The sequence below is a fragment of the Rhinopithecus roxellana genome, chromosome 11 (genome assembly GCF_007565055.1).
Source record: "Rhinopithecus roxellana isolate Shanxi Qingling chromosome 11, ASM756505v1, whole genome shotgun sequence".
In the NCBI taxonomy this organism is placed as follows: domain Eukaryota; kingdom Metazoa; phylum Chordata; class Mammalia; order Primates; family Cercopithecidae; genus Rhinopithecus; species Rhinopithecus roxellana.
This window is the reverse complement of record NC_044559.1, coordinates 81625372-81637520: the sequence shown is the minus strand read 5'-3', so window position 1 is coordinate 81637520 and position 12149 is coordinate 81625372. Positions and strand designations below refer to the sequence as shown.

Genomic DNA, 12149 nt, shown 5'->3' with positions numbered 1-12149 from the left:
TCTCCCTCTCTTTCCTTCCTTCCTTCCTTCCTTCCTTCCTTCCTTCCTTCCTTCCTTCCTTCCTTCCTTCCTTTCTTTCTTTCTTTCTTTTCTTTCTTTCTCTCTCTCTCTCTCTTTCTTTCTTTTTCTTTCTTTCTTTCTTTCTCTCTCTCTTTCTTTCTTTCTTCTCTCTCTCTTTCTTTCTTCTCTCTCTCTCTCCCCCCCTCCCCCCCACCTCCCTCCCTCTCTCTCCCCCCCTCCCCCCCACCTCCCTCCCTCTCTCTCCCCCCCTCCCCCCCGCCTCCCTCCCTCTCTCTCCCTCTCCCTCTCCCTCTCTCCCTTCCCTCTCCCTCCTGGACTCAAGCAATCCTCCCATCTCAGCCTCCCAAGTACCTGGGGCCACAGGTGCATGCCCCCATGCCCAGCTAAATTTTTTTGGTATTTTTTGTAGTTGTAAGGAAATAATCCCAGTACGAAAGATAACTGGTGTTCCTGTTTACAGAACAACGTTTTGGAGCTGTGGTCATTATTCGATTTCCTCATGCCAGGATTTTTGGGTACTGAACGCCAGTTTGCTGCTCGATATGGTAAACCTATATTAGCAAGTAGGGATGCTCGAAGCTCCAGTCGAGAGCAAGAAGCAGGTATGAAAGAGATGTAATTATAACCCTGTGTAAGTGAATATAATTTATTCTTAACTTTTTTGAAGCCGTTTTCTCTTAACTATTAACAGGTGTTCTTGCTATGGATGCGCTGCACCGCCAAGTACTGCCATTTCTTTTGAGAAGAATGAAAGAAGATGTTTTGCAGGATCTTCCACCTAAAATTATTCAAGACTATTATTGTACTCTTAGTCCTCTCCAGGTTAGGAATCTCGTGTTTATCATTGTTAGTGGTATGTTTATTAGCAGATCGTTTTGTATGAGCCACAAAACTATTGAGTAAAGGGGCTTAGCCTTTGGCTTTATCAGATGCAGATAAAGCCTAAATGATGTGGATATAAGTTTGAGTGTATACATTTTGAATATAGCATGAAAACAAAATTCAGTATCATAGTTGCTTTTAAAAATTTTTTTTAAGAGACAGGGTCTTACTCTGTCACCCAGGCTGGAGTACAGTAGCTCAGTCATGGCTCACTGCAGCCTCAGCCTCTGGGTTCAAGTGATTTTCCTGCCTCAGCCTCTCAAGTAGCTGGGACTTGCAGGCACATACTACCATGCCCGGCTAATTTTCTGATTTTTGTAGAGACTGGGTCTTGCTGTGTTGCTCAGGCTGGTCTCAAACTCCCAGGGTCAGGGTCAAGCGGTCCTCCCACCTTGGCCTTCCAAAGTGCTGGGATTACAGGTGTGAGCCACCGTCCCAGCCTATAGTTGCTTTCTTATGTGTCTAGTTAATTGAAAAGATTGCAAGGTATTAAATTGGTAAGGAAACAAGCCAATGTTTATAAAGGCCAAAAATCTGCCTCTGAATGTTGTCAGGCTGTCCTCACAACATTATAGGTATTATTAATCCCCAGTTTTGCAAATAAAGTGACATTCAGAAAAGTTACCTACCTCGGCTACAGTCAGAGCTAATACACAATTGTACAGTGCTAATGGCATGAGTGATTTCTCAGAAACACATCATTAGGTGATTTTGTCATTGTGCAAACATCCTAGAGTGTACTTACACACACCTAGATGGTATAGCCAGTTGTTCCGAGGCTACAAACCTGTGCAACATGTTACTGTACTGAGTACAGGCAGTTGCAACACAATTGTATTTGTATATCTAAGCATAGAAAAGGTATGGTAAAAACACAATATTGTATCTTATGGGACGACCATTTTATATGTAGTCCATTGTTGACCTCAATGTCCTTGTGTAGTGCATGACTATATATCAGAGCTGAGTTTTAAACCTCGGTCGGTGGGACCTCACTCATTCCCTTTGAAGTATTATTTCATTGCCTAAAAATGTTCAAAATAAATTTTGCCTTCTGCACAGTTCTGATTTTGTACATAAAGACCATTATTAAAGGAATTTATTGTGAGCCTTTCCTTGTACTTTTCTAAGGAGCTACATGGAAACTGTTCCTTGTCTTAGTAAGACGTGGCCTGGGGGTCAGAATTTTCTCTTTGAAAATTTTTTTATGTTTTAGGTTTGTATGTGTCAATCTATCTTACTATTAGGATTTGATTCACTATGGTCAAATGAATAAGAGATATACATACCCAGAAACGTACTTTTCCCCCCTCCATTGTATAGATGGTTAACCTGTTAGCAGGTATTCATCTGTTCAACTTGGGCAGGATAAGAAGTTGAGAGTTCTTTGATTCTTCTATACTATCTGCCTCATCTCTCAGGTTCCCCTTCCTTCATTTGCAAAAATTAATGTGTCTTGAAAGGAATATTTTTGTAGTAATGAAATGAAGACTTCTTAAAGTAGGTACAGTAAAGATGTCACGTGAAAAAAATCTGTGGTGATTTACTGGTTGTGGTGCTATAACATAGGCATAAAACACATGTAAGTAATCAATCTAGAGAAAGCGAGCTCCAAAGAGAATGGCATTTTGTCTTTGTTTAGCATTCACAGATTTTGTATTCTCTGATTTCTGTCCTTTAGCTCTCTAGATTATCTTTTCTTTCACATTATTTTAGCTTGTACAAGGTAGGAACCCAGACCCCAGCGTAGTGCTTTAAAACTTGACATATGTTCCCCTTTTAGGCTAGCAGTAACATTCTTGTAAAATCTGATGTCCTGAAACATACATACAGGGTCTTGATTGTGTAACTTCATTTAAGGAAGATTTTTCTCATTTACTGCTAAGGGTTCGGATTTTCTTTTATTGGTAATGTATTTATTTTCCTGAACAGTAGAAAAATTGAGTCTTGGACCATTTGACTTGTATTTTTCATATTTTAGCAGCCCAACTTAATGCGTTCATACTTGTTTTCTAAATGTAGTTTAAAGGAATTTACCAAGATGGAGTGGATAACCTGTAATTCCTGTAGTGAATTAGAGATATCACAATTTGTTTTCATTAATGAGGGCTGATTTAAATTACTACTGTTACTGGCCTTTGCTAGTTATGTGTTTTAAACAATTGAAAATAAATATACTTAAACTTCTCCCACGGGGGCCATTTTACAGGTTCAGCTCTATGAAGATTTTGCTAAGTCTCGTGCCAAGTGTGATGTTGATGAAACAGTTTCTTCAGCTGCACTTTCTGAAGAAACTGAAAAACCAAAGCTGAAAGCTACAGGCCATGTATTCCAGGTATAGATTACATTCTACTTTTTTTTTTTTCTTTTTTTGAGATGGAGTTTCACTCTGTCGTGTAGGGTAGAGTGCAGAGGCATGATCTCGGCTCACTGCAACCTCTGCCTCCTGGGTTCAAGCTATTATGCCTCAACCTCCAGACTAGCTGGGAGTAGAGGTGTGCGCCACCACGCCTGACTAATTTTTGTATTTCTAATAGAGATGGAGTTTCACTATGTTGACCAGGTTGATCTCAAACTCCTGACCTCAAGTGATCCACCTGTCTTGGCCTCCTAAAGTGGTGGGATTACAGGCATGAGCCACCGCGCCTGGCCCATTCCACTTTTTAAATGTTGAAGAATGAATTTTAATGAGGCACTTTTTATATGGAAAAATAAAATATGGATCTATGTATTTTTGTTTCAATATTATGTATATATTCTTGAAAATAAGTTAAAATACCTATTTAATACTACCTTTATATTAGTAAGCACTTTATATTAAAATTAAATGTGTAAAATGAAATATATGTTTGTATATTATCTGAAAAGAAGGGCTTTAGAATAGAGAATCTTTTGCTTTTTTATTCAGAAAATATTAGAACACCTACTACATGGCAGTAATTTTTCAAAGTTCTGGGGTTACTTAAAACAGCGAATAAAACAGACTCCTTCCCTGGTAGAGATGAAAAATACTTAGGTATATATTATGTGTAAGACAAAACCAATAATGTGGTTATAGTGTATCAGAGTCCAGGGTAGGTTGTGGTTTCTTAATTGAGGGGCTAGGGACTGCCTCACTGAGAAGGTGACATTTGAGCAAAGATCTGAAGGAGGATTGAGGCATGCAGGTGTATGGGGGGTAAGTGAAGCACGCAGGTGTATGGGGGGGAAGTGATTCCAGGCAGAGGATACAAAAAGTACAGAAGTCTCAAGTCAGATCATGCCTCATATGCTTGAGAGAATAGCAAAAAGAGGTGGCAAGTGTCACTTTAGCTTTCCCTCTTGAATAGTCCACCACAGAAAACCTCCTGCCAATAGATTAAGTACTGTAGTATTTTTAAAGATAGAAGACGGAAAAGGTAGTTGTGAAGACCTAGTTTTTTCTTTTGTTTTTTTTTTAAGAGAAGGAGTCATGTTTTGTTGCCCAGGCTGGAGTGGTGGGATCATAGCTTACTGCAACCTCAAACTCCAGGGCTCAAGCGATCCTCAGCCTCAGCTTCCTGAGTAGGTAGGACTACAGGTGCACACCACCACACCTGACTAATTAAAAAAAAATTTTTTTGGTGATAAGGTCTTGCCATGTTGCCCAAGCTGGTCTTGAACTTTTGACCTCAAGTGATTCTCCCTCCTCAGCCTCCTAAGTAGCTGGGATTATAGGTGCAAACCACTGCAACTGGCCTCTCCCACAATTTTTAATCCTAGTGCTCAGCACTGTCTTGAGCCTTGCCAATGGAACTTACTAATAAAACAACTCTGTGCCAAGGCTGAGACCCAAATCTTAAGCCAAGTAAGAGGCAGAAGAGAAAGTATGGCTGAATCAGAGAAGAGACCATATAAGGTTCTGTTTCACAAATACAACCACTTGAGACAGTCACCTAGCTCCCCTTCCCTGCTCTCCTCTCATCTGCTGAATCAGAATTTCAGGTTTATAAGGTTCTCAAGAATTTTTTTTTTTTAAAGACCAGGTCTCGCTCTGTCACCCAAGCTGGAGTGCAATGGCATGATCTTGGCTCACTGCAACCTCCACCTCCAGGGTTCAAGCAATTTTCCTGCCTCCACCTCCCAAGTAGCTGGGATTACAGGCACATGCCATCATGCCCGGCTAATTTTTGTATTTTTAGTAGAGACAAGGTTTCACCATGTTGCCCAGCTGGTCTCGAACTGCCGACCTCAGGATCCACCCACCTCAGCCTCCTAAAGTGCAGGGTGGATTATAGGGGCGAGGTACCGTGCCTGGCCAGAAATTTTTATACTCATTGAAGTTTGAGCAGCTTTTGTGTCCAAAATGATGCCTGATTCCAGAAGCATCTGTCTGCATTACTGGGTACTTTGGGAAAGGGTTTTAAAGAAAACAAGACGCTCAATTTGCCATGCGAAGCTCATTGTCTGGTAGGGGAGACAGACAAACAGTACAATTTATATGCGTTGTAAATGTCTGCATATAAACTGCACAAGAATCTCAAATGAGACATTTGAACTGGTTCTTGAAGAATGAGTAGAAGTTTGCCAAGCAAGAAGAGGAAGAAAGGCATTCTATACAGCACAGGAAATACAGCATAAGGAAAGATACAGAGGTAAAAAATATTTGTGATATGCGAAATTGACTCATACATACTTTTTCTTCCTCTTAAAGGCATTACAGTATTTACGCAAACTGTGCAACCATCCAGCATTAGTCTTAACTCCTCAACATCCAGAATTCAAGACCACTACCGAAAAACTGGCAGTTCAGAATTCTTCTCTACATGATATTCAACATGCCCCTAAGCTCTCGGCTTTGAAACAAGTATGTATGTCTTTTAAGTGCTAAATGTGTGTTGCACCCCAGGAATATAAATTCTTGGTAAATTTGCTTTTCTTAAAGATTACTACTGTGTTTACCATTTATTTTTAAATTTGCTTAAATTTTTGATACAGCTTTTTATAAAAATGTGGTTAAAATATATACAGCACAAAATATGCCATTTAAACCATTTTAAGTGTGTAAATCTGAGGCATTATATTTACAATGTTATATAACCATCACCATTATCTTATTTCTAAAATATTTCCACCACCCAAACAGAAACTCTATATTCATCAAGCAATAATTCTTCATTCTCCCTTCCTCTAGCCCCTGGTGATCTCTATTTTCTCTATGAATTTGCCTGTTCTAAATATTTCATTTAAGTGGACTCTTAAAATATTTGTCATTTGCGGTTTGTTCATTAGTCAGTTTTATGGATATACCACATTTCATTCATCCATTTATATGTCAGTGGACACTTGGGTTGTTTTCACCTTTTGGCTATTGTGAATAATGCTGCAGTGAACGTTGGCTTACAAGTATCTATCTGAGTTACCCTTTTTAGTTCTTTTGGCTAGAGACCAAGGAGTGGAATAGGTAGGTCATATAGCATTTCTGTGTTTAACATTTTCAGGAACTGCCAAACTTTTTTTCACAATGACTATACCATTTTACACTCCCACCAGCAATGTACCAGGGTTCCAGTTTCTTCATATCCTTGCCAACACTTGTTAATTTCTTTTAATTATAGTCATCCTACTAGGTCTGAAGTGATAACTCCTTATGGATTTGATTTGCTATTCCCTAAAGACTAATGATGGTTGAGCATCTTTTCATGTGCTTATTGGACATTTCCATATCTTCTTTAGAAAAATGTGTAGTCAAGTTCTTTACCCATTTTGATTGGAGTATTTCACCTTGTTGAGTTTGAAAAGTTTTGTTTTGTTGTTTTTTGTTTTTGAGATGGGGGTCTCACTGTGTTGCCTAGGCTGGTCTTGAACTCCTGGCCTCAAACGATTCTCCCACCTGGGCCTGCCAAAGCCCTGGGACTATAGGCATGAGCTACCACACCCTGCCGAGAAGTTCTTCATATTCTGGATATTAAACCCTTATCATCAGACTTATGATTTGCAGATATTTTCTCCCATTCTGTAGGTTATCTTTTTACTTTCTTGATAATGTCTTTTCTGGTTTCTGATGAGAAATCAGGTGTTAATCTTACTGAAGATCCCTTTTACATGATCATTTGCTTTTTTCTTGCTGCTTTCAAGATTCTCTTTGTCTTTCAACAGTTTATAATGTGTTGATGTGGATTTCTTTATTTTACTTGGAGCTGCATACTCTATCATTTTGCTGATGTCACTCTCTTGGTGTTGCTTTTAAAAATGAATTTTTTAAAATTCTAAGATTTCAAAAGATTAAGAGAAACAATTTCAAGCACCAAAATGTTAGCACTAATGCCATTTAGTTCTAACTACCCTTATAAATGAAGATTTTAGTGTAAAATCTAGACTTAGTAATTGTTTTAGCTTGCGGTCAGTAGTTATTCTGGCCTAAAGCTCATTGAGAACAACTAATGAGTGAAGGTTTTAGATTCCACGTAGGTAAGTGTGGAAAATGTTATCTAATAGTGTATCTGGCATATATATCCAAATATATATCCTTATATCACTAAACGTAAAATGGACTGTGGACTTTCACACCACAAAACTGAAGAATGATTGTTACCTTTAGATATAAGGAATGGTTTTCTTGTTTGACCAAACTGTGGTATAGGTCTTTATATAAAATGTTCATGGTTTTCCTAACATAGCTAGTGTATTAGGTAAAGCTGTAAGATATACTTAGTCAAGGAATCCTCTAATTAGATCTATTTTCAAATAAAAATTGAATTTCATTCATATTTGAATTATACATAGGCTCTTACAGGTTTTTTTTTTCCCCCCAGCAGTTGCTGCTTAAATTGATCTCTTATTTTAGAGTATGCTTGTCACTCTGACACATCTTGAATTAAGATGCTTAGAAAGTCTGCAACTTAAAGAGACCCAGATTTTTTCTGGCTGTCCTCATGGAAGACTTTTCTACTAGCCTTCTTTTCCATTTTCTTGGTTCTTTTCAGCCAGAGTGAAGGTTCTGTCTCAGAAAGGATAAATTTCTTTTTTAAATCTAAGTACGTCTGTGCTGTGAAGTTAGAGAAGTCTTACTTGCTTTCTAAAAATCTGTTAATAGAAACATGTTTATCAGCAAGTAGTGCTGGGAGAAGTATCTAATATTCCCAAAGCTAGAATGAAAAATTCCAGGAGGCTGTAATGATGAACTAAAACTGTAGGTGAAATTTAACAGAGATAAGCAGAATCAGTTTTAAAAGAAAACACTTAGGTGTATTTTGACTTTGTGAGTCTTAGCAAATATTTTATATGAGGCAAAGTTGAGTTTGATTTGATGGCAAATTCACTATAAGAACGGTGTGAATTAGTTGCCAGTAAATAAAACTAATAGGATCTTGGCTGGGATTAATGACTATATAATGGCCAAAATGAGGGCATCGTAGTTTCACTGTATTTCATACTAGTCAGAACAAATTATTGTTTTGTTGTTGTTTTTGTTGTTGTTGTTGTTTGAGACAGAGTCTCGCTCTGTTGCCCAGGCTGGAACGCAGTGGCACGATCTCGGCTCACTACAAATTCCGCCTCCCAGGTTCACGTCATTCTCCTGCCTCAGCCTCCTGAGTACCTGGGACTATAGGTGCCTGCCACCACGCCCGGCTGATTTTTTTTTTTTTTTTTTTTGTATTTTTAGTAGAGGCAGAGTTTCACCATGTTAGCCAGGATGGTCTTGCTCTCCTGACCTCGTGATCCGCCCACCTCGGCCTCCCAAAGTGCTGGGATTACAGGTGTGAGCCATCGCACCTGGCCCAAATTTTGAGTTTTATAGTTTTGACCAGTACAAGTGGAAGATCAAAATGGTAAAACATCTAGAAGCCATTTTATATGAGGAATGATTGAAAAAACGGGTAATTTAGCCTATGCTGAAGTTAGGGCAAAATAAAATTGAAATGCTTTCCAGGGAGTTGGCTGACCTCTCAAACACCCATTATTAGATGGCCTTGGTAAATGTTTGCTAGAGTCTAGTAATCAACTTTTCAAGGCCCTGAACTAGATCAGTCTCTCAGAGCAGACTCGGGTTATAGATTAGTGAGAATACCAAAGCATCAATTCTGCTGCCAGACAGGAATACTCATGTCAAATGGTATGTCCACATATTCAGTAGGATAGCTGCATCTGGGAAAGATTACATTAGGAAGAGTGTCTGGAAGTATGGACTTGGAGAAGTCCTAGTTGGATATCCTTAATTTAACTGGTTATCTTTAAGGTTTTGACATTGCTGCCTATGGAACTGAGTAATTGAGTGTGCATGACACAGACATTCTGATAAAATTTCACTCTGGAACTCTTATGGGATCTGTATAGGAAGTTGCACTTACAACACTTTTTTTTCTAATCCTAGAGAGAGGGTCTTACTCTGTCACTCAGGCTGGAGTACAGTGGTGTGGTCATAACTCCAACCTCAAACTCTGGGCTTAAGCAATCCTTTCACCTCAGCCTCCCAAGTAACTAGGACTACAGGTGTGCACTACCACATCTGGCTAATTTTGTTTTGTTTTTTAGAGATGGGGTCTTCCTAAGTTGCCCAGGCTGGTTTGGAACTCCTGGCCTCAAGCAGTCTTCCCATATTGGCATCCCACAGTGCTGGGATTATAGGCATGGGCCACTATGCCCAGCCAATATACATTATTTATACTGGGTACCACACAGCCACGTCTCTCCTGAGACACCTTAGATAGGACTTTTTAAAAGAAACAGCTTGAATAGTAATTTGATCGCAGATTTAAGGGCAAGATGTAGGGATAATTACATCGATCAGACTTATTTATTTGGAGGAATGCCTCCCTTGTATACCATACGCTACTATATAATAAAAATCTCAAACTTTAAGGGCTGTGAGGTAGAAGAGTGAGAACATGTATTCTTCCTCAAGCATGGAATTGTGACAATAGATGTGAAATGTTGTCTACCAGGGAAGATTATTAGAGATTCAGTGCCCAAAGTTTTTATTGGTTGCTGGTCACATATACTCCCTTTGCCTAGCATGGATCAAAATTCCAGACCCTCAGAAGGCAGGTTTCAGCCTAAATCGTATTATTTGCACAATAGTTTAGGCACAGTAAACTATCATTACCAGTTAGGGACTGATGGGAAGACTCCCAAAATCCAAGTTCCAAACTTCAACCTTACAAAGAGGACTTTCTGAGGAAAACAGTGTCCTTTTCTGTACAACACCCTGAGTGTTTTACATTGAATTTGGAGTTTGCCTGGATGGCGTTTTGGTTATCTTTCCTATCAGAGCTTTTGTTTTTTTTGAGTAGCTTCTGTTAGTAGAAAGGAGAAAGCATCCTGCATGAAGATCTTAGGTTGGCCCGGTGAAGTGGCTCATGCCTATAATCCCAGCACTTTGGGAGGCCAAGGCAGATCACCTAAGGTCAGGAGTTTGAAACCAACCTGGCCAACATAGCGAAACCCCATCTCTACTAAAATTACAAAAATTTGCTGGGCGTGATGGTGGGCATCTGTAATCCCAACTACTCTGGTGGCTGAAGCAGAATATCTTAAACCCAGGAGTTGGAGGTTGCAGTGAGCCAAGACCACACCACTGCACTCCAGCCTGAGCAATACAGGGAGACTCCATCTCCAATAAAGAAAAAGATCTTAGATTTTGTTTTTGCAACCTCCGCCTTTGGGGTTCCAGCAATTCTCCTGTCTCAGCCTCCCAAGTAGCTGGGACTACAGGTGTATGCCACTACACCTGGCTGTTTTGTATTTTTAGTAGAGACAGGATTTCGCCATGTTGGCCCGGTTGGTCTCGAACTCTTGACCTCAAGTGATTTGCCTGCCTTGGCCTCCCAAAGTGCTGGGATTACAGGTATATAAGCCACCACTGCTGGCCCAGCCAGCTCTTAGATTTTGAACAGAGTTCAGTAATACCTGAAATACTATGGTTGAAGAATAGTACTATTGGGTATACTGTTTGTCAAATTGATCTAAACATGATTCTCTTGGGTTTTATTCAATCATTTATTGTACTTGCTGTGTGCAAGACACCGAACCACTTTAGGAATAAGTATAAATGATCTATAGCAAAGTGTGGTTTCTGCCATTAAAGATCTTGGTCTACAGATAGAGTAATAAGCTCTCTTGAAAAGAATCCAAATCTAGCTAAATGCTTCTTTTCTATAATTTTTTCTGCCAAATGTGGCTACTCCATTGTTTTCTTCATACATTATTGAATAACCCTTTATGAACCAGTTTGCCTATGGCATCTTCTTTGTCATTACTTTCAATAAACATTTATTGAGGCTTTAGCCTCAAGGATTGAGGAAAAGGAACGTAGTTTTGTTATTAGATAAACTTCTGGGCTGGGCGTGGTGGCTCATACCTATAATCCTTGCACTTTGGGAGGCCAAAGCAGGAGGGTCACTTGAGCTCAGGAGTTCAAGACCAGCCTGAACAACATAGTGAGACCTTGAATCTATAAAAAAAAAAAAATTAAATGAAAACTTCTGAAGAGGTGATCAGGGAACTCTAAGCCTGAGTACCTCAAAAACTAGTTCAGTGTGCTGCAGGGTGACAGATTGCAGCCCAAAGTGCTAATCTGCTTTCCAGATTTCAGGTACATTTAACCTTTTCTTGCCACAGAGAGAAATGTCACAGTGAGATTGCTTATCTACTGTTATTGAACACTTATGTAGTTGTTGTTGTTTTTCTTCTTCTTCTTCCTAAGTTGCTGTTGGACTGCGGTTTGGGAAATGGCAGTACTTCTGAGAGTGGCACAGAGTCTGTTGTGGCCCAGCACAGGATCCTGATCTTCTGTCAGCTGAAAAGCATGCTTGATATAGTAGAGCATGATCTCCTCAAACCTCACTTGCCCTCTATCACTTACTTGAGATTAGATGGCAGCATACCTCCTGGTCAGAGGCATTCCATTGTTTCCCGGTACGTGACTTCTAAGACTCTTATTCGTAAATAAATATATTATTACTTACATAGAAGTTTGCCCTGTGAAATATTTTCATTGGCTAAGTATCTGCAAATGTGTTTTTTTAATTGTTTACTTACATAGAAGTTTGCCCGGTGAAATATTTTCATTGGCTAAGTATCTGCAAATGTGTTTTTTTAATTGTTTAATCCACCCCAAATAAACCCCTTTTTATATATAGAACTACAGAAATACAATCGAATAGATTATTTGTTTAGTATATGAAAAGGTATGACTATAATAGGAAAGCACTCTGAAGAGCATGAAAGAAATTTAAGGCATCAACCAACAGTAGGGATGACTCCTTCCCCCTTCCTTACCTTTTTGG

General features: G+C 39.2%; 1 protein-coding gene across 3 annotated transcripts in view; it reads left to right on the top strand.

Moving 5' to 3' along the window:
- BTAF1 (B-TFIID TATA-box binding protein associated factor 1) overlaps positions 1–12149 on the top strand; it is a 105633-nt gene that overhangs the window by 87782 nt on the left and 5702 nt on the right. For all 3 annotated transcript variants that reach the window (XM_010381313.2, XM_010381315.2, XM_030940653.1), the window contains exons 31-35: positions 482–623; positions 713–843; positions 3113–3238; positions 5576–5728; positions 11567–11778. In XM_010381313.2, the coding sequence (XP_010379615.1) occupies positions 482–623; positions 713–843; positions 3113–3238; positions 5576–5728; positions 11567–11778 (764 nt within the window). The remainder of the gene's footprint in view (positions 1–481; positions 624–712; positions 844–3112; positions 3239–5575; positions 5729–11566; positions 11779–12149) is intronic.